This window comes from Oncorhynchus nerka, linkage group LG14 (assembly GCF_034236695.1).
Source record: "Oncorhynchus nerka isolate Pitt River linkage group LG14, Oner_Uvic_2.0, whole genome shotgun sequence".
Taxonomy (NCBI): domain Eukaryota; kingdom Metazoa; phylum Chordata; class Actinopteri; order Salmoniformes; family Salmonidae; genus Oncorhynchus; species Oncorhynchus nerka.
The window spans coordinates 82,200,516-82,226,851 of NC_088409.1; the positions used below are offsets into that span (position 1 = coordinate 82,200,516).

The 26,336-nt window shown below is 43.4% G+C and overlaps 2 protein-coding genes across 2 annotated transcripts in view; both read right to left on the reverse strand.

Annotated features, from left to right (window-relative positions):
- Positions 1–227: 227 nt before the first annotated feature.
- LOC115142208 (tripartite motif-containing protein 42-like) lies at positions 228–3,309 on the reverse strand. Its single transcript, XM_029681667.2, has 5 exons — positions 3,168–3,309; positions 2,235–2,944; positions 1,105–1,844; positions 776–1,000; positions 228–659 (listed from the first exon to the last, which is right to left on the reverse strand). Exons 1-5 carry the CDS (start codon positions 3,263–3,265, stop codon positions 603–605), a joined length of 1,830 nt encoding a protein of 609 aa, XP_029537527.2. The 5' UTR covers positions 3,266–3,309; the 3' UTR covers positions 228–602.
- A 722-nt stretch (positions 3,310–4,031) lies between these two features.
- LOC115141311 (calsyntenin-2-like) overlaps positions 4,032–26,336 on the reverse strand; it is a 584,100-nt gene continuing 561,795 nt past the window's right edge. Inside the window, exons 13-17 of the mRNA XM_065000494.1 lie at positions 19,606–19,776; positions 17,429–17,574; positions 17,068–17,191; positions 8,311–8,492; positions 4,032–6,404 (exon numbers count right to left, since the gene is read on the reverse strand). Of these exons, the coding sequence (XP_064856566.1) occupies positions 6,210–6,404; positions 8,311–8,492; positions 17,068–17,191; positions 17,429–17,574; positions 19,606–19,776 (818 nt within the window). The 3' untranslated portion in view covers positions 4,032–6,209. The remainder of the gene's footprint in view (positions 6,405–8,310; positions 8,493–17,067; positions 17,192–17,428; positions 17,575–19,605; positions 19,777–26,336) is intronic.

Consider the following 26,336-nt stretch of genomic DNA (forward strand, 5'->3'; position numbering starts at 1 on the left):
TGTCATTATTTACTGTTGTATAACGAGAGGGTCACCTAGGACTCGTTAGCCTGATACTAATGAGTGTTTTGTTTCATAGGTGATTAAAGAAGGATTTCCGCTGTTTGCACTGGGCACCGAGGCGTGACTAAAGACTATAATTTATATTGTCAAGTGGTCAATACAATGTAATTCTATGTAACCATTATTTATTAGTTAAGAACAAATTCCACAAAGCATTGTTTTTGGTAAAAAAATTAAATAGCTCACTTTTTCAAAGTAGCTTGCTTTATTTTTATTATGCAATGTATGTTTCTGCCTGATAATGCAGTGTATGTTTCTGCCTGATAATGCAGTGTATGTTTCTGCCTGATAATGCAATGTATGTTTCTGCCTGATAATGCAATGTATGTTTCTGCCTGATAATGCAGTGTATGTTTCTGCCTGATAATGCAATGTATGTTTCTGCCTGATAATGCAGTGTATGTTTCTGCCTGATAATGCAGTGTATGTTTCTGCCTGATAATGCAGAGTATGTTTCTGCCTGATAATGCAGTGTATGTGGAAAAGACAGATTGTAAGTGACATATGATGTGTGGGTTCTTCATTTCCTGTTGTACGAGTTAGATTTCCTGTGTCACGGCTGCCTTGGCCTCGTCTCCCTGGCGCTCGGTGTTCACCTGGGAACAATGACAACATGAACACAACTCAAGTTAGTTGTCAGTAATATAATGTATCTTAAAATAGGATTGGCCTCACAGTCAGAATGTCATTGGTCATGTAGTACTGTACTCACCCTGTAGGAGGAGCTCCACTCCCCGGCCCCGTGGCTGTTGACAGAGCGTGCCCGGAACAGGTAGTGTGTGTCTAGGTGGAGCCCGGCTGTCTGCAGGTTGCAGGTCTTCAGCCCCACCAGGACCACTCCCTTCGCCTCCTCCATGGCCATCCCCATGGCAACAGCATCCTGGAAGTGGATGTCAAAGGTCTCCATCTCCTCGCCCATGGGCAGCATCCAGAAGATCTACACAGACAAATAGAGTTATCATCATATTGCATAACTTCACATAGATATAAAACAATACATTTTAAGTTTATAATAAGTCCCTAGTTGCTGTGTAACTGTACCTCCACAGTGTCTCCGCTGACGATGTGCTGGTAGATGATGGGGGGCCTGGGCAGCAGGTGGCGCTCCTTATCGCTGCAGTCCCCAGCCGACAGGCCCAGCTGTTCCTCCATCACCAGCTTTCTGGGGCTCTTGGGGTTCCGGGGGCTCAGGGGGGAGTCCGCCAGGGCCAGGGTGCGGTGGGGGGTCCCTGGGCAGGATGGCACCTGCAAAACCTCGCAGCACCCCTCCAAAACGTCTGACTCAACGCTGGTCGCTGATGCAACCACTGCATCCACTTCAGGGCTCTTCCAGTGGAGGTGGGTCACCAGAAGGCCCTGCAGGTCTCTAAGGAGGGCGTCAAAGTCCATCTTCACCCCCTTGAAGGGCTCCCCCTCCTGGAGAGTCAGGGCAGGGCGGTAGATGTCCCCGTTGACCTTCTGCAGCCACTGGGTCAGAGCCATGGCCCCAGTCAGGAAGGCCACGGTGTCGGGCTCCAGGAGGGCCTGCTCAGAGATCACCTCCAGCCCAGTCAGGGAGCCCAGGAGTGGAGCAGAGTTCTGGAGGAAGTCCCTGGCACCGCTGCAGGTACTGGAGGTCAGGATGTCCAGGTGGGAGAGCAGTGCCGCCTCCTGGTCTAGCAGGACATTACGGAGAGACAGGAAGCCCTCGCGCACGCGGCGTCTCTGCTCGGCACCGTCGGTGCCCGTTCGGGCCCTCAACTGATCCATGGACACCATGTCGGCTTCACACTGGGACTTCACTACAGCCACGTGACAAGGGCAGCAATAAACATCTGATACAAACTTAACTTCCTGTATTCATTCACTTTCAATTAATTTACTTTGAGTTTACTCAATTGCCACAACGGAGTAAGATGTTTGACATAATGGTTACCATTACTGTGGTTCACAGAGATGCGGTTTGGGGAATGTATTTTTTACTTGCAGTAATTAAGATGTGAAACCTGAACTCTGGTAGATTTTGGCTGCACTTATGAAAGCTAATTAACTGAACCAAAGCTGTTTGTGCAGAAACATTAAGACTTCAAATTAACAACATAAATCCATAAAATGAATACAAAGAAAAACAGCCCTTAGTGGAACTTATATAAAGAGTCTCAGAAACAATAGAGCAGTAGATGTGACCTTACCCTTCTCAGCCTGCTCCAGTGAATTGCGGATGCCCACCTCCCTGCGGGCACGGGCCTCGTGGACGGGTGACACGTCATGCCCCTGGTGCCCCTGTTCCATGCACCCCTGGCACCCCAGAGCTCCATCGTCAAGGCAACAGTGGGATAGGGAGCTGTCGTGGTGGGTGGGGCATGGATCGCGGCACCCACCCTCCACGGGCTCCATCAGCACGTGGGCCTGGAATGCCCGGTTGCCATGGAGTTTTCTCAGGCACTTGGCACAGTTGTTGAGGCCACAGGTGTGGCAGTAGCTCTGGGCCTCGCGCTGCTTAGAGCAGATTCCGCAGGCGGTCACCCTCAGGGATGTGTCCTTGGCCCGGGTGTTTTTGGGTTGCTTCACCCGCCTCAGGCCCTCCAGCCTCTCTAGGAGCTGCTCAGATACGTTGGCCAGAAGAAGATTCTCTGGGAAGGGCCAGGCCCCGCCAGGCTGGAGGGAGTACTGAACCAGGCAACTGGGGCACTGGGAGTAGGGCTGGGCCTGTTGGGCATCAGAGGCCTTGGTGCTGGAGGGCTTCTTGCGGATGCCCTCCAGGCAGGGCTGGCAGAGGCAGTGGCCACAGGGCAGAGACACAGGCTGGAGGAGGAGAGTGTCACAGGCTGGGCAGCACAGGTGGAGAGCCAGGGAGCGGGTCATTGGGTCTAGCTCAGCTTTGGTCTGGGCATCCTGAGCGCTAGAAGGGGTAACAGGCAGGCTTAGGGTTCAGAGGAGAGAGCTGGAGAAAAATACTAATGTAGCCTACATACATCATCACTGTTACAGTACAATATCCTCCCTCCACAACTACGCCAGCCATTTTAAGATAACTACAACAGTTATTCCTGTCTATACAAACATAATAATCATATTTGGCACTACTTCAGTACTTGTCAGGCTTTTTAAAATCAGTTTCTTACCCTATCTCCTTTCCTGTGTGTTTGGCTTTGGGGTTGGAGCGCTTCTTTGAAGATCTCAAGCGTGGCCAACAGCCAGATTCAGAATCAGTACCAGGCATTATTGTATTAGATAAGTGATTCCTAGTTGTATTTTATGTGCTGAGATATCCTAAAGAAAAGAAAGTCATGATTAGATGTCACTCATTAGGCTAGCCTACTTTATATTTGACTTATTAGCTTACATTTCCTTGTACATTCTAATAGAGATCTTTATATTTAATTACCCAATGTTGACACTTTAACACAATTAGCCTAATCTGGTTAATTCCTTTGAATTTTTCATTGGCTTGCAGGTGGAGGGCTACTGAGGCACTTACGTTCTTCAGCACGTGTGTGATCGAAATGTGAATCTTGCAGGAATATCTCAACTGTTTTACTATGACGTAAACTTGCGGCCATCTATGACGTAATTATAACAGCGTCCGCGGCGGCCGTATCATGTCGTAACGCGAAGAAATTCCAAGCCCTATAATAGGGTCCGCTATGGCCTATTTCCTCATTGAGAAACAAGTTGATAAAACACCACCAAACATACCACTAAAGATGTCCACTAGATGGAGACATTGGATTAAATGTGAACTTTCAAATCAGAAGTTGCAGGTGATCCGTCTTCTCGCAATGAAGATGCTGTGTTGAGTATTGCCCTCAGTTTAAACGGTTAGATGGGCCTAATACCTTTCATAGCTTTGAAATGCCATAGTCTTAACTATATGACTAACTAGTGACCCGGCTGCTGAGTATTTCCCACTCCATTTGATTTCCCCCTAGTTGTTTTCTGTGTTGAACAAATTGATCTGTGACTGCAGAATGAACGAGAGAAACAGCTAGATTCTAAAACAACTCTTTATTGGTCCATTTACAGAAAGTGCTGTAGTGACCAACCAAAGGAAACTAAGAAAACAGTCCAAAGAAAACGTCAAGAAAAACTAAAAAAGCTTTTACCCATTTTACAAGGTTCATATTTATTTTCACCTTCCACCTCTAAAACAAACTCTGGGAGAACATTGGGGAGGGTTGATGCAAAGTCTAGCAAAAGTTCCAAGGGGGTAGGGGTACAGGTGTGAGAGGGGTTCAGGAGCTGAAAGTAACATGGTGGAGGTTGAGGACAAGGTCTCACGTCACAAGCACAGGTGTAACCCTACACAACTGTTGAACACTTTACATGAACTTGTAGCTAGCTATACACGGGCTCTTCAAGACAGGGTTCTCCCAGATAGAACCGAAGGACTATCCCTGGAAAGGATTACATCAAGCAGGGTCACACAGTCAAATACCCAAATGTAGAAAATAGAAACTTTCAATTTCTCCTCATGCCAGGTAAAGTAACATTTTATATTAGGCAGACTGTGTAAGATAGGGGTAAGGGGGGTTGCTGGTATTGACTACAGAACGATAGAAGACCTTATACATTTCCATTAACCAGTTTAAGTTGGGCTTAAGTTGGGCTTAAGTTGGTTTAACTTGCCTGTCTTAGCAGACAGAAAGCATAGCCATTTGGAATGAACTGAACATAGAGATACAAACACAGAGAGCGGGGCAGGGTTTGGTGTAATATGTACAGATTTAATTGACACGGGCGGGGTTATGTGCATACATACAGAAGAAAAGAGGGAGGGGCTTGCTAGGTTCAGGGCGGGGTCACCTACTCTAGTTAGTATCTACAGGTAAGAGGAACATATACACATTTACAAGGTTCCTCCTCTCTCGTAGTGTGTCCAAGAAACAGAACAGAAAAAGCCAACTTTCACCTGGGTGCTTATTCAGTTGTGTGCAATGTATATACACAATATTGAAGATAGAATTTAAATGCACAGAGCTGACATGGTTATTGTTTTGCGTGACAGAGAGATGTGTCAGTTCTATGCAACACATTTCTGAACATTCTGTAATGTGGCACCTGCATGACTATGCCTCAGGTAAGTACAACATCTCCAACAGCACATCAATCGAAAAACAACTAAAGACTGTTTAGTGCCATTGGGGGACGGCATAACTCTTTAAAATCACCTGGACACCTCATCCAGGATGAAATAAGCAGCATTAAATCAAATATATTCCATTGCAACAAACCTCCAAAATATTTTTCAGGTATTAAAATACTGCAAATCAATGCAATAATATTTTTTTCTTGTTATGCCTTAAATTGTAATTTGATGCAATGGACAGAAGGTATGATATACTGTACACAGATAACATGGTAAGGATGGAAGGAGTTTCCCTATATTGGACTGTACCATCTTAACTCTAGCACAGTGGACTGTACCACTATGTGCCTATGGGAAAGAAACCATTAAAAAGGATCATGGCGACCTATAGGACCACAGTTTTTCAGATGAGATTTTAGACCCTGAAAAAATAGGTGGAAATCAGATGTTTGACGAGCAATTTCAGCTGTATAGAGTATTTTAACATTTAGTTGAGTTGTTTTTTCACAGTCTCAGTATAAAACAGTAGATAAGCTGTCAGCTTGTGGATGAGGGCTTGAGGTCTGAGGTACTGACTCAGGACCACAAGATAGTATTACAGCATTGGAGTACCACATCGTAGCCTTTAGTTAACACCACATGATTTGACATTAAGGAAAGGAGTATTTTTAAATGGAGTACAGGCTGGCGTTGTTCGCTTGTATGTGAGTGAGTGTGTGTGTGTGTATGTGAGTGAATGAGTGTGTGTGTGTGCGGGTTTGACACGTGTGTGAGTGAGTGTGTGTGTGTGTGTGTGTGTGTGTGTGTGTGTGTGTGTGTGTGTGTGTGTTTGACACGTGTGTATTACTTTAGTGCTCATTCTATTCTCATCACCATTTCCATTTTCACCAGTAGGGGGAGATGTTGACTCAATTGAGAAAAATCTCAGGTCGTCTCTCATGATTAAACAATTGATTTTATGGTAGTGTGTATGTTGATGCCTCAGCGTGTGTGTGTGTGTGTGTGTGTATATTAGTGTTTGTGTGTGTGTGTGTGTGTGTGTGTGTGTGTGTGCGTCAGTGTGTATGTGTGACTGTATTCAGCAGGTTAATGTAGAGTTGTCCCAGTCCAGCTGGCCCCTCTTGCTGCCCTGTTTTACACTGAGAGCTCCTGGGACCTCCTCCTCTTCCTCCTCGCTGTCGTTTGACTCGGCGCTGGTGATGTCATCGTCTTCCTCATCCTCCTCGTCCTCTTCGCTGGCTTCTTCCTCAGCTCCCTGGGGCTCCTGGAAGTTCTGCATGGGGCACAGAGAGGCAACAGGTGTGTGACAGGTTCCGGAGCTGATTACTGTGGCCCTTGTGTATCCTACTCTGTTTCACTATGTCCCATTTCTCCCTTTCTCTCCTCTTCCCTGAATTTGTCCCTCTGCCCTCAAACTTCAGTTACTCACTCTATTTCAGATGCTGTGATGAAGCTGACTCAGTAGCTCTCGTCACAAATGTTTGAATTCCCCTTCCCCATAAATTGTTTAGCGTTGTTACGTTCGTCGTTAGATGAATGAAACCAAAGCGCAGCGTGGAAAGTGTTCATGATTTTGAATACTGAACTCCGACAAAATAACAAAATACAAAACCGAATGTAAGTTCTGCAGGGCTAGACAGCAACTATGCAAAAACAATATACCACAATCTAAGGTGGGAAAAGGGGCTGCCTAAGTATGATCCCCAATCAGAGACAACGATAGACAGCTGCCTTTGATTGGGAACCATACCCGCCAACAAAGAAATAGAAAAACTAGAATGCCCACCCAAATCACACCCCGACCTAACCAAATAGAGAAATAAAAAGGCTCTAAGGTCAGGGTGTGACAAGCGTGTTCATTTCCCCCCCATATATCTAGTAAATCATATATCCTAATGGTATACTGTTGTTATCTTATTTTTTTGCCACTGTTGCATAAGGCTAATTATGTGTCAAGGAAATGTTTGGTCACGTTGCATTGTGACACATTTCAGTTTAATCTTTAAATGCAGTAATTGACCCTTTTTCAAACCTCCAAGTGGATGCCATGTTCAGCTGGACATGAACACTTGCTACGCAAATGTAAATGTGGGTGTAATGAAGATGCCTGTTATTATGATTGAATTATGATTGATGTTCTAGCTCTGGTATGTGAGCTGTGTGGGAGGCTGTCCATAGCCTGGTATACCCCAACCTGCTACAGTTGGTTTGGTATGTGAGCTGTGTGGGAGGCTGTCCATAGCCTGGTATACCCCAACCTGCTACAGTTGGTTTGGTATGTGAGCTGTGTGGGAGGCTGTTCATAGCCTGGTACCCCAACCCCAGTTGGTTTGGTATGTGAGCTGTGTGGAACCTACCCCAACCTGCAGTTGGTTTGGTATGTGAGCTGTGTGGGAGGCTGTCCATAGCCTGGTATACCCCAACCTGCTACAGTTGGTTTGGTATGTGAGCTGTGTGGGAGGCTGTTCATAGCCTGGTATACCCCAACCTGCTACAGTTGGTTTGGTATGTGAGCTGTGTGGGAGGCTGTCCATAGCCTGGTATACCCCAACCTGCTACAGTTGGTTTGGTATGTGAGCTGTGTGGGAGGCTGTCCATAGCCTGGTATACCCCAACCTGCTACAGTTGGTTTGGTATGTGAGCTGTGTGGGAGGCTGTCCATAGCCTGGTATACCCCAACCTGCTACAGTTGGTTTGGTATGTGAGCTGTGTGGGAGGCTGTCCATAGCCTGGTATACCACAACCTGCTACAGTTGGTTTGGTATGTGAGCTATGTGGGAGGCTGTTCATAGCCTGGTATACCCCAACCTGCTACAGTTGGTTTGGTATGTGAGCTGTGTGGGAGGCTGTTCATAGCCTGGTATACCCCAACCTGCAACAGTTGGTTTGGTATGTGAGCTGTGTGGTAGGCCTGATTGAGACTTAGGTTTTTGATTTCTATTCAGACCTGTACTTCGAGAGTCTGTTAATTTAGTAAATACCTTTGTTGATGATGTAACTATTCATAGGTTTTTGTCATTCACCTGGAACCCCAAGTCACTGTTAATAAACTGGACGGTATTTTGCCCCTGATCCTGACTGCACTTAAGGCTGTTCCAACATCTGGTCCGTACAACACTCATCTTCCTTCCTTTATTCCTCCCCCACGGTTTTGTTTTCAGTCCCCCTCTTCACCTTACCTCCATAGGATTGACTGTGATATTGAGCGCTGAGTCATCCCAGTCCAGCTCTCTCTCTTTGGTTGTTTCTGAGCTCCTGCCCTCCTGTTGGTGTGTCAGGTGAATACGGTAGATGCCTAGCACAACCACCACCACCAGGGCGGCGATACAGATCACTATCACCACTGTGGCAGCACTGGGGACTAAGGAAAGGTCATGTTAATATACTGTATGTTAAGTAACATGGTGCACCCACAAGCATATCAAATACTTGGTTATGCACACAACCAAAACATCTCAGGTATTCAGTATGCACACACACATAACGAGAGCATTACACACACACACACACACACACACACACACACACACACACACACACACACACACACACACACACACACACACACACACACACACACACACACACACACACACACACACACACAGAGAGAGAGAGAGAGAGAAGGTCCTAGATCTGTAATGTTGAACTGCTGTGCTGTACTATACTCTCAAAATAACATCAACACCCTGCCTTCTCTCTCTCTCCTTCAGATAATATCATGTGTGTATTCATCCAGCTACAGAGGACTCTTTTAATTGGTAATTTGATTCAGTCTGCTTCCTTATTACAGAGAGAGGGGGAGGGTGTGGGAGAGGAGAAAGAAGAGAGATAATTTTTTAAACACCAATCCATAGCCTTTGATCTCTCTCATGTTAAAGGCACCCCAGTGTATATACATGAATGCACACAGAATGTTACCGGAGGGTCTGTACGGTCTCCCAACAGAACAATCTACACAGAATGTTACCAGAGAGTCTGTACGTTCTCCCAACAGAACAATCTACACAGAATGTTACCAGAGCGTCTGTACGGTCTCCCAACAGAACAATCTACACAGAATGTTACCGGAGAGTATGTACGGTCTCCCAACAGAACAATCTACACAGAATGTTACCAGAGAGTCTGTACGGTCTCCCAACAGAACAATCTACACAGAATGTTACCGGAGGGTCTGTACGGTCTCCCAACAGAACAATCTACACAGAATGTTACCAGAGAGTCTGTACGGTCTCCCAACAGAACAATCTACACAGAATGTTACCGGAGGGTCTGTACGGTCTCCCAACAGAACAATCTACACAGAATGTTACCGGAGAGTCTGTACGGTCTCCCAACAGAACAATCTACACAGAATGTTACCGGAGAGTCTGTACGGTCTCCCAACAGAACAATCTACACAGAGCGATACCGGAGGGTCTGTACGGTCTCCCAACAGAACAATCTACACAGAATGTTTCTAGAGAGTCTGTACGGTCTCCCAACAGAACAATCTACACAGAATGTTACCAGAGAGTCTGTACGGTCTCCCAACAGAACAATCTACACATAATGTTACCAGAGAGTCTGTACGGTCTCCCAACAGAACAATCTACACATAATGTTACCAGAGAGTCTGTACGGTCTCCCAACAGAACAATCTACACAGAATGTTACCAGAGAGTCTGTACGGTCTCCCAACAGAACAATCTACACAGAATGTTACCAGAGAGTCTGTACGGTCTCCCAACAGAACAATCTACACATAATGTTACCAGAGAGTCTGTACGGTCTCCCAACAGAACAATCTACACATAATGTTACTAGAGAGTCTGTACGGTCTCCCAACAGAACAATCTACACAGAATGTTACCGGAGGGTCTGTACGGTCTCCCAACAGAACAATCTACACAGAATGTTACCAGAGAGTCTGTACGGTCTCCCAACAGAACAATCTACACAGAATGTTACCGGAGGGTCTGTACGGTCTCCCAACAGAACAACAGAACAAGGGTCTACACAGAATGTTACCAGAGAGTCTGTACGGTCTCCCAACAGAACAATCTACACAGAATGTTACCGGAGGGTCTGTACGGTCTCCCAACAGAACAATCTACACAGAATGTTACCGGAGAGTCTGTACGGTCTCCCAACAGAACAATCTACACAGAATGTTACCGGAGAGTCTGTACGGTCTCCCAACAGAACAATCTACACAGAGCGTTACCGGAGGGTCTGTACGGTCTCCCAACAGAACAATCTACACAGAATGTTTCTAGAGAGTCTGTACGGTCTCCCAACAGAACAATCTACACAGAATGTTACCAGAAAGTCTGTACGGTCTCCCAACAGAACAATCTACACATAATGTTACCAGAGAGTCTGTACGGTCTCCCAACAGAACAATCTACACATAATGTTACCAGAGAATCTGTACGGTCTCCCAACAGAACAATCTACACAGAATGTTACCAGAGAGTCTGTACGGTCTCCCAACAGAACAATCTACACAGAATGTTACCAGAGAGTCTGTACGGTCTCCCAACAGAACAATCTACACATAATGTTACCAGAGAGTCTGTACGGTCTCCCAACAGAACAATCTACACATAATGTTACTAGAGAGTCTGTACGGTCTCCCAACAGAACAATCTACACAGAATGTTACCGGAGGGTCTGTACGGTCTCCCAACAGAACAATCTACACAGAATGTTACCAGAGAGTCTGTACGGTCTCCCAACAGAACAATCTACACATAATGTTACCAGAGAGTCTGTACGGTCTCCCAACAGAACAATCTACACATAATGTTACCAGAGAGTCTGTACGGTCTCCCAACAGAACAATCTACACAGAATGTTACCAGAGAGTCTGTACGGTCTCCCAACAGAACAATCTACACAGAATGTTACCAGAGAGTCTGTACGGTCTCCCAACAGAACAATCTACACATAATGTTACCAGAGAGTCTGTACGGTCTCCCAACAGAACAATCTACACATAATGTTACTAGAGAGTCTGTACGGTCTCCCAACAGAACAATCTACACAGAATGTTACCGGAGGGTCTGTACGGTCTCCCAACAGAACAATCTACACAGAATGTTACCAGAGAGTCTGTACGGTCTCCCAACAGAACAATCTACACAGAATGTTACCGGAGGGTCTGTACGGTCTCCCAACAGAACAATCTACACAGAATGTTACCGGAGGGTCTGTACGGTCTCCCAACAGAACAATCTACACATAATGTTACTAGAGAGTCTGTACGGTCTCCCAACAGAACAATCTACCCATAATGTTACTAGAGAGTCTGTACGGTCTCCCAACAGAACAATCTACACAGAATGCTACCAGAGAGTCTGTACGGTCTCCCAACAGAACAATCTACACATAATGTTACCAGAGAGTCTGTACGGTCTCCCAACAGAACAATCTACACAGAATGCTACCAGAGAGGCTGTACGGTCTCCCAACAGAACAATCTACACAGAATGTTACTAGAGAGTCTGTACGGTCTCCCAACAGAACAATCTACACAGAATGTTACCAGAGAGTCTGTACGGTCTCCCAACAGAACAATCTACACATAATGTTACCAGAGAGTCTGTATGGTCTCCCAACAGAACAATCTATGCATAATGTTACTAGAGAGTCTGTACGGTCTCCCAACAGAACAATCTACACATTATGTTACTAGAGAGTCTGTACGGTCTCCCAACAGAACAATCTACACATAATGTTACTAGAGAGTCTGTACGGTCTCCCAACAGAACAATCTACATTATTCACTTCATTAAAGACACCCCTCCATGCACACTTCTCATGTGTCCTCTCTCCCCTCCCTTTCTCTCTCTTCATATCAGTGTGTCATCTCATCCCTCTCACTCTCAATGTTTCTTTTGTCCCCCTCTCTCTCTCTCTCTCTCACCTCCCTCTCTCTCGCTTTCACCTCCCTCTCTCTCTCGCTTTCACCGCACTCTCTCCCTCTCTCTCTCTCGCTTTCACCTCTCTCTCTCTCTCTCTCTCTCGTTTTCACCTCCCTCTCTCTCTCTCTTTCTCTCTCTCTCTCTCAGCTCCCTCTCTCTCGCTTTCAGCTCCCTCTCTCTCGCTTTCAGCTCCTCTCTCTCTCTCAGCTCCTCTCTCTCTCTCAGCTCCTCTCTCTCTCTCTCTCTCTCTCTCTCATGGGAAACATATGTTAACATTGTCAAAGCAAGTGAAGTAGACAATGTACAAAAAATTAACAAAAAAATGAACAGTAAACATTACACTCACAGAAGTGCCTATCTTCTCTTGAGAGCCAGGTCTGCCTTCGGAGACCTTTCTCAATAACAAGGTTATGCTCACTGAGTCTGTCCATAGTCAAAGATATCCTTAAGTTTGGGTCAGTCACAGTGGTCAGATATTCGGCCACTCTCTGTTTAGGGCCAAATAGCATTCTCATTTGCTCTGTTTTTTTGACAATTTTTGTAAATAATATTTTTTTTGTTTTCTCATGATTTGGTTGGTTGGGTGTAATTGTGTTGTCCTGGGGCTCTGTGAGGTCTGTTTGTGAATAGAGCCCCAGGACCAGCTTGCTGAGGGGACTCTTCTCCAGGTTCATATCTCTGCAGGTGATGGCTTTGTTATTGAAGGTTTGGGAATCGCTTCCTTTTAGGTGGTTGTAGAATTTGATGGCTCTTTTCTGGATTTTCATAAATAGCGGGTATTGGCCTAATTCTGCTCTGCATGCATTATTTGATGTTTTACGTTGTACACAGAGGATATTTTTGCAGAATTCTGCATGCAGAGTCTCAATTTGGTGTTGGTCCATTTAGTGAATTCTTGGTTGGTGAGCGGACCCCAGACCTCACAACCGTAAAGGGCAATGGGTTCTATAACTGATTCAGGTATTTTTAGCCAGATTCTAATTGGTAAGTCGAATTTTATGTTCCTTTTGATGGCATAGAAAGCCCTTCTTGCCTTGTCTCTCAGATCGTTCACAGCTTTGTGGAAGTTACCTGTAGCGCTGATGTTTAGGCCAAGGTACAGTGCCATGCGAAAGTATTCGGGCCCCCTTGAACATTGCGACCTTTTGCCACATTTCAGGCTTCAAACATAAAGATATAAAACTGTATTTTTTTGTGAAGAATCAACAACAAGTGGGACACAATCATGAAGTGGAATGACATTTATTGGATATTTCAAACTTTTTTAACAAATCAAAAACTGAAAAATTGGGCATGCAAAATTATTCAGCCCCCTTAAGTTAATACTTTGTAGCGCCACCTTTTGCTGCGATTACAGCTGTAAGTCGCTTGGGGTATGTCTCTATCAGTTTTTCACATCGAGAGACTGACATTTTTTCCCATTCCTCCTTGCAAAACAGCTCGAGCTCAGTGAGGTTGGATGGAGAGCATTTGTGAACAGCAGTTTTCAGTTCTTTCCACAGATTCTCGATTGGATTCAGGTCTGGACTTTGACTTGGACATTCTAACACCTGGATATGTTTATTTTGGAACCATTCCATTGTAGATTTTGCTTTATGTTTTGGATCATTGTCTTGTTGGAAAACAAATCTCCGTCCCAGTCTCAGGTCTTTTGCAAACTCCATCAGGTTTTCTTCCAGAATGGTCCTGTATTTGGCTCCATCCATCTTCCCATCAATTTTAACCATCTTCCCTGTCCCTGCTGAAGAAAAGCAGGCCCAAACCATGATGCTGCCACCACCATGTTTGACAGTGGGGATGGTGTGTTCAGGGTGATGAGCTGTGTTGCTTTTACGCCAAACATAACGTTTTGCATTGTTGCCAAAAAGTTCGATTTTGGTTTCATCTGACCAGAGCACCTTCTTCCACATGTTTGGTGTGTCTCCCAGGTGGCTTGTGGCAAACTTTAAACAACACTTTTTATGGATATCTTTAAGAAATGGCTTTCTTCTTGCCACTCTTCCATAAAGGCCAGATTTGTGCAATATACGACTGATTGTTGTCCTATGGACAGAGTCTCCCACCTCAGCTGTATATCTCTGCAGTTCATCCAGAGTGATCATGGGCCTCTTGGCTGCATCTCTGATCAGTCTTCTCCTTGTATGAGCTGAAAGTTTAGAGGGACGGCCAGGTCTTGGTAGATTTGCAGTGGTCTGATACTCCTTCCATTTCAATATTATCGCTTGCACAGTGCTCCTTGTGATGTTTAAAGCTTGGGAAATCTTTTTGTATCCAAATCCGGCTTTAAACTTCTTCACAACAGTATATCGGACCTGCTTGGTGTGTTCCTTGTTCTTCATGATGCTCTCTGCGCTTTTAACGGACCTCTGAGACTATCACAGTGCAGGTGCATTTATACGGAGACTTGATTACACACAGGTGGATTGTATTTATCATCATTAGTCATCTAGGTCAACATTGGATCATTCAGAGATCCTCACTGAACTTCTGGAGAGAGTTTGCTGCACTGAAAGTAAAGGGGCTGAATAATTTTGCACGCCCAATTTTTCAGTTTTTGATTTGTTAAAAAAGTTTGAAATATCCAATAAATGTCGTTCCACTTCATGATTGTGTCCCACTTGTTGTTGATTCTTCACAAAAAATACAGTTTTATATCTTTATGTTTGAAGCCTGAAATGTGGCAAAAGGTCGCAAAGTTCAAGGGGGCCGAATACTTTCGCAAGGCACTGTATGTATAGTTTTTGTGTGCTCTAGGGCAACGGTGTCAAGATGGTATTTTGTATTTCTGGTCGTTGTGATTGAACCTTTGTTGGAACACCACTATTTTGGTCTTACTGAGATGTACTGTCAGGGCCAAGGACTGGCATAATCTGTGCAGAAGATCTAGGTGCTGCTGTAGGCCCTCCTTGGTTGGTGACAGAAGCACCAGATCATCAGCAAACAGTAGACATTTGACTTCAGATTCTAGTAGGGTGAGGCCGGGTTCTGCAGACTGTTCTAGTGCCCTCGCCAATTCATTGATATATACAGTGAGGGAAAAAAGTATTTGATCCCCTGCTGATTTTGTAAGTTTGTCCACTGACAAAGAAATGATCCGTCTATAATTTTAATGGTAGGTTTATTTTAACAGAGAGAGAAAAAAAATCCTGAAAAACGCATGTCAAAAATGTTATAAATTGATTTGCATTTTAATGAGTGAAATAAGTATTTGACCCCCACTCAGTCAGAAATATTTCCTTCTCCCAGGTGTCTTTTACACAGGTAATGAGCTGAGGTTAGGAGCACACTCTTAAATGGAGTGCTCCTAATCTCAGTTTGTTACCTGTATAAAGGACACCTGTCCACAGAAGCAATCAATCAATCAGATTCCAAACTCTCCACCATGGCCAAGACCAAAGAGCTCTCTAAGGATGTCAGGGACAAGATTGTAGACCTACACAAGGCTGGAATGGACCTACAAGACCATCGCCAAGCAGCTTGGTGGGAAGGTGTCAATAGTTGGTGTATTTATTCGCAAATGGAAGAAACACAAAAGAACTGTCAATCTCCCTCGGCCTGGGGCCCCATGCAAGATCTCACCTCGTGGAGTTGCAATGATCATGAGAACCATGCGAATCATGAGGAATCAGCCCAGAACTACATGGGAGGGTCTTGTCAATGATCTCAAGGCAGCTGGAACCATAGTCACCAAGAAAACAATTAGTAACACACTACGCCGTGAAGGACTGAAATCCTGCAGCGCCCGCAAGGTCCCCCTGCTCAAGTAAGCACATATACATGCCCCGAAGTTTGTCTCGAAGTTTGCCAATAAACATCTGAATTATTCAGAGGACAACTGGGTGAAAGTGTTGTGGCCAGATGAGACCAAAATGGAGCTCTTTGGCATCAACTCAACTCGCCGTGTTTGGAGGAGTAGGAATGCTGCCTATGACCCCAATACACCATCCCCACTGTCAAACATGGAGGTGGAAACATTATGCTTTGGGTGTGTTTTTCTGCTAAGGGGACAGGACAACTTCACTGCATCAAAAGGACGATGGACGGGGACATGTACCATCAAATCTTGGGTGAGAACCTCCTTCCCTCAGCCAGGGCATTGAAAATGGGTCGTGGATGGGTATTCCAGCATGACAATGACCCAAAACCCATGGCCAAGGCAACAAAGGAGTGGCTCAAGAAGAAGCACATTAAGGTCCTGGCGTGGCCTAGCCAGTCTCCAGACCTTAATCCCATAGAAAATCTGCGGAGGGAGCTGAAGGTTCGAGTTGCCAAACGTCAGCCTCGAAACCTTAATGACTTGGAGAAGATCTGCAAAGAGGAGTGGGACAAAATCCCTCCTGAAATGTGTGCAAACCTGGTGGCCAACTACAAGAAACGTATGACCTCTGTGATTGCCAACAAGGGTTTTGCCACCAAGTACTAAGTCATGTTTTGCAGAGGGGTCAAATACTTATTTCCCTCATTAAAATGCAAATCAATTTATAAAATTTTTGACGTGTGTTTTTCTGGATTTTTGTTGTTGTTATTCTGTATCTCACTGTTCAAATAAACCTACCATTAAAATTATAGACTGATCATTTCTTTGTCAGTGGGCAAACGTACAAAATCAGCAAGGGATCAAATACTTTTTTCCCCTCACTGTATGTTGAAGAGGGTGGGGCTTAAGCTGCATCCCTGTCTCACCACACGGCCCTGTGGGAAGAGATGTGTTTCTTTTGCCTGTTTAAACCGCACACTTGTTGTTTGTTTACATGGATTTTAAACGCTGTATGTTTTCCTCTCGCTCTCTCTCTCTCTGTGTGTTCAATAATAGTAGCTATTTACACATGCACACAGAGTCCTCCCCATTCTCCAATAGCACTGTAGTCCAGTTTCTCTCTCTCTCACACACACGCACACCACACATACACACATACAAACAGACACAGAGGTGTGTTAAAAGGTGTGTTGGGCTGGAACAGAATTATCCTATGGTAAGTCCTACCTGAGCTGTGTGTGGGGTATAGACTGATGATTCTATAGTCTTACCTGGACCGTGTGTGGGGTATAGACTGTGGACCATGGCCAGATGAGGAACAACTTGCATGTACTGGGACGGGGCTACCATGTGATTGACATGCTCCCCAGCCTCTGATTTGTGGAGTACACTAATCTGGGCGGGGCAAGAATAGAGAGCAAGGTTACAGGTATAATACATGTCTCAGAAAATATAAGAGTATATTGCAAATAAGGACTATTACACACAGAACCGTCAGAAATGTTCTGGGAAGAGCAAGTTGAAAAGGCTAAGGGTCTAAGGGCAGGAAATGTTTAATCAATTATAATTTCTGGAAGCACAGGAACATTGGAATTCCTGTATTTTTATCGTTCCTCTCTCTAGTCCACTGACCTCCAGGGTGAACTCATTGCTGGTGTAGCGTCCGTTTAGCTCAGAGCAGGTGAGACGGAACTTCCTGTCTGGGGTCTGGGCGGGGTGCCAGTTGTGGTAATGCACCTGCCTGATCACCTGCTCATAATTGGACATGGAGTCCACACCTGAGAGAGATGGTGGACACATTCCTATGGTCACTACCAGTATCATAGATCAGGGGTTATGGATTTAGAGGAAGATAGGGGTTATGGTTATAGAGGAAGATATGGGTTATGGATATAGAGGAAGATAGGGGTTATGGATATAGAGGAAGATAGGGGTTATGGATATAGAGGAAGATAGGGGTTATGGTTATAGAGGAAGATAGGAGTTATGGATATGGAGGAAGATAGGGGTTATGGATATAGAGAAAGGTAGGGGTTATAGTTATAGAGGAATAGGGGTTATGGATATAGAGGAAGATAGGGATTATAGATATAGAGGAAGATAGAGGTTATGGTTATAGAGGAAGATAGGGGTTATGGTTATAGAGGAAGATATGGGTTATGGATTTAGAGGAAGATAGGGGTTATGGATATAGAGGAAGATGGGGGTTATATATATATAGGAAGATGGGGTTATGGTTATAGAGGAAGATATGGGTTATAGATATATAGGAAGATAGGGGTTATGGATATAGAGGAAGATGGGGGTTATATATGTATAGGAAGATAGGGGTTATGTTTATAGAGGAAGATAGGGGTTACAGATATTGAGGAAGATAGGGGTTATGGTTATAGAGGAAGATAGGGGTTATGGATATGGAGGAAGATAGGGGTTATGGATATGGAGGAAGATAGGGGTTATGGATATGGAGGAAGATAGGGGTTATGTTTATAGAGGAAGATAGGGGTTATGGTTATAGAGGAAGATAGGGGTTATGGATATAGAGGAAGATAGGGGTTATGGATATAGAGAAAGGTAGGGGTTATAGTTATAGAGGAATAGGGGTTATGGATATAGAGGAAGATAGGGGTTATAGATATAGAGGAAGATAGGGGTTATGGTTATAGAGGAAGATATGGGTTATGGATTTAGAGGAAGATAGGGGTTATGGTTATAGAGGAAGATAGGGGTTATGGATTTAGAGGAAGATAGGGGTTAAGGATATAGAGGAAGATGGGGGTTATATATATAGGAAGATAGGGGTTATGGTTATAGAGGAAGATAGGGGTTACAGATATTGAGAAAGATAGGGGTTATAGATATAGAGGAAGATGGGGGTTATGGATACAGAGGAAGATGGGGGTTATATATGTATAGGAAGATAGGGGTTATGTTTATAGAGGAAGATAGGGGTTATGGTTATAGAGGAAGATAGGGGTTACAGATATTGAGGAAGATAGGGGTTATGGTTATAGAGGAAGATAGGGGTTATGGATTTAGACGAAGATAGAGGTTATGGATATAGAGGAAGATAGGGGTTATGGTTATAGAGGAAGATAGGGGTTATGGATATAGAGGAAGATAGGGGTTATGGATATAGAGGAAGATAGGGGTTATAGATATAGAGGAAGATAGGGGTTATGGTTATAGAGGAAGATAGGGGTTATGGATTTAGAGGAAGATAGGGGTTATGGATTTGGAGGAAGATAGGGGTTATGGATATAGAGTAAGATAGGGGTTATAGATATATAGGAAGATAGGGGTTACGGATATAGAGGAAGATATGGGGTTACAGATATTGAGGAAGATATGGGGTTATCGATATAGAGGAAAATAGGGGTTACGGATATAGAGGAAGATAGGGGTTACGGATATAGAGGAAGATAGGGGTTATGGTTATTGAGGAAGATAGGGGTTATGGATATAGAAGAAGATATGTGTTACTGATATTGAGGAAGATAGGGGTTATGGATATAGAGGAAGATAGGGGTTATCGATATAGAGGAAGATGGGCGTTATGGTTATAGAGGAAGATAGGGGTTATGGTTTAGTGTTTGCATGGTAACATAGATGGAGGCATGCCAGAGGTAGAGTTGGAGTTGGGGTAGGAGTCAGAGGTTAGATAGGAATTAGAGGTCAGGAAATGTGATGTTTACATGGTAACTTACCGTATATAGACATGCCAGAGGTGGAGTTGGAGTTGGGGTAGGAGTCAGAGGTTAGATAGGGATTAGAGGTCAGGAAATGTGACGTTTACATGGCTAACTTACCGTATATAGACATGCCGGAGGTGGAGTTGGTGGCGTCCAGGTGTTTCCCCAGCAGGGTGCTACGCTGCAGCTGGAGACTCTCCTGCTCTGGCCTCAGCTCCTCCCCCAGCACCAGGATGTCACAGTAGTCCAGGTTATGAATGATCTCCTCCTGGACCCCCGGCCTGCCAGCTGAAACACACACATGTTAGAATGCATTCACACACACACACACACACACACACACACACACACACACACACACACACACACACACACACACACACACACACACACACCAGTGGAAATCCTTTGTGAATTTCATATAAAAATAAAAATTGTAAAACATTTTTAAAAAGTTGTCCTTTTTAGATAAAACTATGCTAAATAAATTCACGTCACCAAATCATTTCTTAAAACACACTATTTTGCAATGAAGGTCTACAGTAGCCTCAACAGTTCTCTGTAGAGTAGCACCATGGTGTAGCCGGAGGACAGCTAGCTTCTGTCCTCCTCTGGGTATATTCGACTTCAATACAAAACCTAGGAGGCTCATGGTTCTCACCTCTTGCATAGACTTACACAGTAATTATAAAAACTTCTGGAGGACGTCCTCCAACCTATCAGAGCTCTTGCAGCATGAACTTACATGTTGTTCACCCAATCAAATGATCAAATAATGAATCTAGTACTGAAAGCACAAGATACATCTAGCTAACACAGCAGTGCATAAACTGCAGCGAGTAGTTAACTTAAAGAGAGAGAAAGAACAGTTATGAACAGTTGAACATAACTGAATATAACTGTTGAACAGTTATGAACAAATTTGAATTTCTTTAAAATGAAGGAGAGGCAAGAGAGAGATAGAGATTGTCATTTTTTTTCAGTTTCAGTTTCACTTACTTAGCTAGAAAGTTCAGCAAGTGTCACGACCCTGACCTTAGAGATCATTTTAATTGTCTATTTGGTTAGGTCAGGGTGTGACTAGGGTGAGCAATCTATGTTTTCTATTTCTTTGTTGGCCGGGTATGGTTCCCAATCAGAGGCAGCTGTCTATCGTCGTCTCTGATTGGGGATCATACTTAGGCAGCCTGTTTTCCACCTGTAGTTGATGGGATCTTGTTTTTGTGCTGTTGCTTTCCAGCCCTACAGAACTGTGCATTTCGTTTTGTATTTTTATTCTTTTTTTGTGTCATCGATAAAAGAAAGATGTACGCCTACCACGCTGCACCTTGGTCTACTCCTTCCAATGACGAGCGTAACAGCAAGCTAGTTAAGCCTACTCAAACACCCTGCTTAAACAGAGGGATGCTATGTTAGCTAGCTGGCTATGACTATCCAACACAACACTGGAACTCTTCCAAGTCAAGGTAAGCTTTTAGTATTACTAATTTATTGTCACTGGGGCCCGCCGGTGTAACTGTTAAACTGCTACCTGACTATACACTGTAACGTTACTGCATGATTTTAGTGGGTTTACTAACATGTTACTAATAGTTATTTTAGCTATGTTGACTATGACGTTACTTTAGCTAATATGCGACTCGTTTCAGGAAACTTGGCGTATGTGGCGGGTCACTAGGAGAGCCGTTTGAACGTAAACTTTTAATTTTTTATCAAAATGCGTTTTTTGGCAGAAATTCCTTCACGAACATGTGAATTTCATGTGCCTTAATAACAATATTGTATGCCATCTGCAAATATGAATACAATTGTTAAATTACGAGCCTAGTTGGTTTAGCCACAGAAAAAGTCTGCAACCTTCCCGCTAGTCATGATTGGCTGAGATAATGAGTGGGCTGGACATGCAGAGAGATGAGTTTGGATTGGTCTGCCATATAGCACGCGTCTGTCTATTTGAGCTGGTCAGTATGTCTAGGTTATCCTGTCTAACGCATACTTTTAAAAAATGCATCGTGTAGTAAAACAGCATAAGCCTAATGTCAAGTTAAAGTGTTGGCTGGCTCGCTAGCTAACATTACGTGTATGTCGAGTTTTGAAATTAGTGGAATTTGAGTATGATACAGTAGACTTAGTTTTACACATTTCTGTTGAAGAATAGCCGTAGGCGGCCACATTGCGTAAGTGGTCACATGGTGGCTCCGAGAGAGATTCTCGCGTAAAATAGCCATTACTCCAGGTAGCCATTACTCCAATCGGTCCTAGTGAAAACCGAATTGTCCCGACGGATATATTATCGAATAGATATTAGAAAAACACATTGAGGATGGATTCTAAACCACGTTTGCCATGTTTCTGTCGATATTATGGAGCTAATTTGGAATATTTTTCGGAGTTGTGGTGACTGAGATTTCCGGGCGATTTCTCAGCCAAACGTGAACAACAAACAGAGCTATTTCACCGACAAAAATAATATTTTGGGAAAAAATGAACTTTGGCTGGGAGTCTCGTGAGTGAAAACATCCGAAGTTCATCAAAGGTAAACAATTTAATTTGGTTGCTTTTCTGATTTACGTGACAAGGTTGCCTGCTGCTAGCAAGGCATAATGCTATGCTAGGCTATGATAAACGTACACAAATGCTTGTCTAGCGTTGGCTGTAAAGCATATTTTGAAAATCTAAGATGACAGGGTGATTAACAAAAGGCTAAGCTGTGGTCCAATATATTTCACTTGTGATTTTCGTGAATAGGAACATTTTCTAGGAATATTTATGTCCGTTGCGTTATGCTAATTAGTGTCAGATGATGACAACGGTCCCATTCACGGGTTCACAGGTTAAAAAAGTGCTTTCTGGACCGTTTTTCGAAATTCTTTCGATTTTTGTGTTAATTACACATGTATAAGAACTGTATCAACATACTTTAGTCATGGTTTATTATCATCATCATTTTTAAAATTTATTTTTTATTTTTTACTTGTGCATAAGGCATGTGTTTTGTCCATTTGCAATATGATTTCACAGGAAGTCAAAAGGACCATTTTTCGAAATTCTTTTGATTTTTGTGTCAATTCCACATGTATAAGAACTGTATCAATATACTTTAGTCATATTTTATTATCATAATTTTTATTTTATTTTTTACTTGTGCATAAGGCATATGTTTTGTCCATTTTCAATATGATTTCATAGGAAGGCAAAAGTCAAAGTCAAAAGTCACTTTTTATGGCCAAATGCCATAAGAAATGTCCAAATGCAATATGAAAGATTTCAAAGTGCCAAATCAGGATGTTATGTCCCATTTGCCATGTACCATCATGAATTTGACATGCTTAAAAATACTGCAGAAATGCTAAATTGACTGGCCTGATGAACTCGGGATGGCCGGGCAGTGATAGTGGTTCCTCTCCATCGCTCGTTGTGTTGATTTCATCATGTCCATTTGGTGATGTTTTTTACTGTTGAAAATGCACGTGCATTTGCAATATGTTTCAATGGGCATTTACCATCACGAATTTGTCATGCTCAAAAATCCTGCAGGAATGACTAGCCCGATGAACTCGGGATGGCCGGGCAGTGTTTCTGGTTTCTCTCGCTTGTTGGTGTTGATTTCAGAATGCCATTTTGGTGATGGTCCCTCTCTGTTTAAACATATTGCAAATGGAAAAAAGTCAGCAAGCAAATCACTGTCCATCAGTCAATTAGATGTCATTCTGACACCAAACTGATACCATCTGACACCACACCCACTTTTTCCAACTCGTTTAGAAGCCAACTATCACACATTTCAGAGCAGACCCATAATTCACAGCACCTTCAGTTTAAAAATAATAAAAACGTAAAACACATAGTTACGTTCTAGCTGCGGGTCCAGTTCTGACATTATGTATAGGCCTATGTGAGGCGACCCCGAATCCCGAGTTTCGGCTCGATAGCTCATTCGGTGCCCGATTTTTTTGTGAAGAATCAACAACAAGTGGGACACAATCATGAAGTGGAACGACATTTATTGGATATTTCAAACTTTTTTAACAAATCAAAAACTGAAAAATTGGGCGTGCAAAATTATTCAGCCCCTTTACTTTCAGTGCAGCAAACTCTCTCCAAAAGTCCAGTGAGGATCTCTGAATGATCCAATGTTGACCTAAATGACGAATGATGATAAATACAATCCACCTGTGTGTAATCAAGTCTCCGTATAAATGCACCTGCACTGTGATAGTCTCAGAGGTCCATTAAAAGCGCAGAGAGCATCATGAAGAACAAGGAACACACCAGGCAGGTCCGAGATACTGTTGTGAAGAAGTTTAAAGCCGGATTTGGATACAAAAATATTTCCCAAGCTTTAAACATCCCAAGGAGCACTGTGCCAGCGATAATATTGAAATGGAAGGAGTATCAGACCACTGCAAATCTACCAAGACCTAGCCGTCCCTCTAAACTTTCAGCTCATACAAGGAGAAGACTGATAAGAGATGCAGCCAAGAGGCCCATGGTGACTCTGGATGAACTGCAGAGATATACAGCTGAGGTGGGAGACTCTGTCCATAGGACAACAATCAGTCGTATATTGCACAAATCTGGCCTTTATGGAAGAGTGGCAAGAAGAAAGCCATTTCTTAAAGATATCCATAAAAAGTGTTGTTTAAAGTTTGCCACAAGCCACCTGGGAGACACACCAAACATGTGGAAGAAGGTGCTCTGGTCAGATGAAACCAAAATCGAACTTTTTGGCAACAATGCAAAACGTTATGTTTGGCGTAAAAGCAACACAGCTCATCACCCTGAACACACCATCCCCACTGTCAAACATGGTGGTGGCAGCATCATGGTTTGGGCCTGCTTTTCTTCAGCAGGGACAGGGAAGATGGTTAAAATTGATGGGAAGATGGATGGAGCCAAATACAGGACCATTCTGGAAGAAAACCTGATGGAGTCTGCAAAAGACCTGAGACCTTGACGGAGATTTGTCTTCCAACAAGACAATGATCCAAAACATAAAGCAAAATCTACAATGGAATGGTTCAAAAATAAACATATCCAGGTGTTAGAATGGCCAAGTCAAAGTCCAGACCTGAATCCAATCGAGAATCTGTGGAAAGAACTGAAAACTGCTGTTCACAAAGGCTCTCCATCCAACCTCACTGAGCTGGAGCTGTTTTGCAAGGAGGAATGGGAAAAAATGTCAGTCTCTCGATGTGCAAAACTGATAGAGACATACCCCAAGCGACTTACAGCTGTAATCGCAGCAAAAGGTGGCGCTACAAAGTATTAACTTAAGGGGGCTGAATAATTTTGCATGCCCAATTTTTCAGTTTTTGATTTGTTAAAAAAGTTTGAAATATCCAATAAATGTCGTTCCACTTCATGATTGTGTCCCACTTGTTGTTGATTCTTCACAAAAAAATACAGTTTTATATCTTTATATTTGAAGCCTGAAATGTGTCAAAGGGTCGCAAAGTTCAAGGGGGCCGAATACTTTCGCAAGGCACTGTATGTTAAGAACTGACTTATTTACGGAGGGTTTAGTGAGTGTGTGTTAATTCAGAAAATCACAGAAAATCACAGAAATCTCGCAGAGCTCCGAAGCACACTTTAAAAAGATTTGTATGAACACGCTGCAACTGGATCTGTAACTTAAATTTTTTATTTTTTTGACATTGCTGATTCTTTTTTTATTGACACCGTAGGTTCCATTACTTTGACGTGAAGTGGAAAAATTATTGCTCTATTTTCATTTTTGACCTTTAATCCCAGAAAAATGGCCATAACTCAAAAGCCGTTGAGGCCTAGATGTCATCTTGTTCGGGGCAAACTGCCCATTATGCCAAATCTATGCTCACCAAGTTTCGTATTCAAAATCTTTTTCGTTTAGGAGATAAGGCCACGTCGTGATTGGTGATGTTTTGTACATTTGCAATATGATTCCATTCGCCCTCTTGTGGAATTTACAGGGAGAGCGGAAAAATGACCAAAATTAGATAATTGTATAAAATGGAAACCGAATGTCCGAGAGAGTTCGTTTGATGACTTCCTGGAAGATCTGGCCCTGCCGCACGGCCCGACCCCATCCGCAAATTTTAGAAACGTTGTCGGACATCTAGTAAGGGACCGTACATTTGCAATGCGGACTTTCTCACTAACCATATGGCAAATGTCAAAATGTTCCCTTAAGGTATGATATAGAACTTTGTAGCTGAGTCTCTGCTTTAATCCAATGTAAAAAACACAATTTAAAATGCGACATAAGACTGATTTGAACCGGTTGGTCACATATTGTGACAACGATGTAGGATGTGTTTAGCGGAAAGGTTTTTACGCCTGGTCACATACAGCTGATGTGTTGTGCATTAAAGTTCACAAACAAAGGAAAAAGGTGAGAGGAGAGCACATAGATGCGAGAAGGAATGCAACGTGGCTGCTATGAATGTGAACTGTGTTTATGCCTGACCAGGGGTGTTATTCATTCCGCCGATTCTGTTGACAAACATTTCTTAAACGGAAGCAAAGAGAGTGAAACGGTGATAAACATACCTGAATTTGTCCAATAGAAACTCTCTTGTTAAACTGTTAGACTAATGATTGCACCTTAGATCAGCTAGATGCACGCAAGAGTTTGCAAGGCGGTATTGAATGTCACCTAAACATTTTCTCTCGACATGTGTGCAGGTCGGCTAGGCTAGGTTATAGCAACCTCATGACGGGTATCGGGAAAATTAGATTATCATGTAGTAGCCTAAACCCATCGATGTTACATTGAACTGGGTGAATGAATGAGATTCATCCAATATGCTGTAATAGAAATAAGGCAATGCTCATAAAATGTTTTTGTCCTCCCTCAACTTAACTTC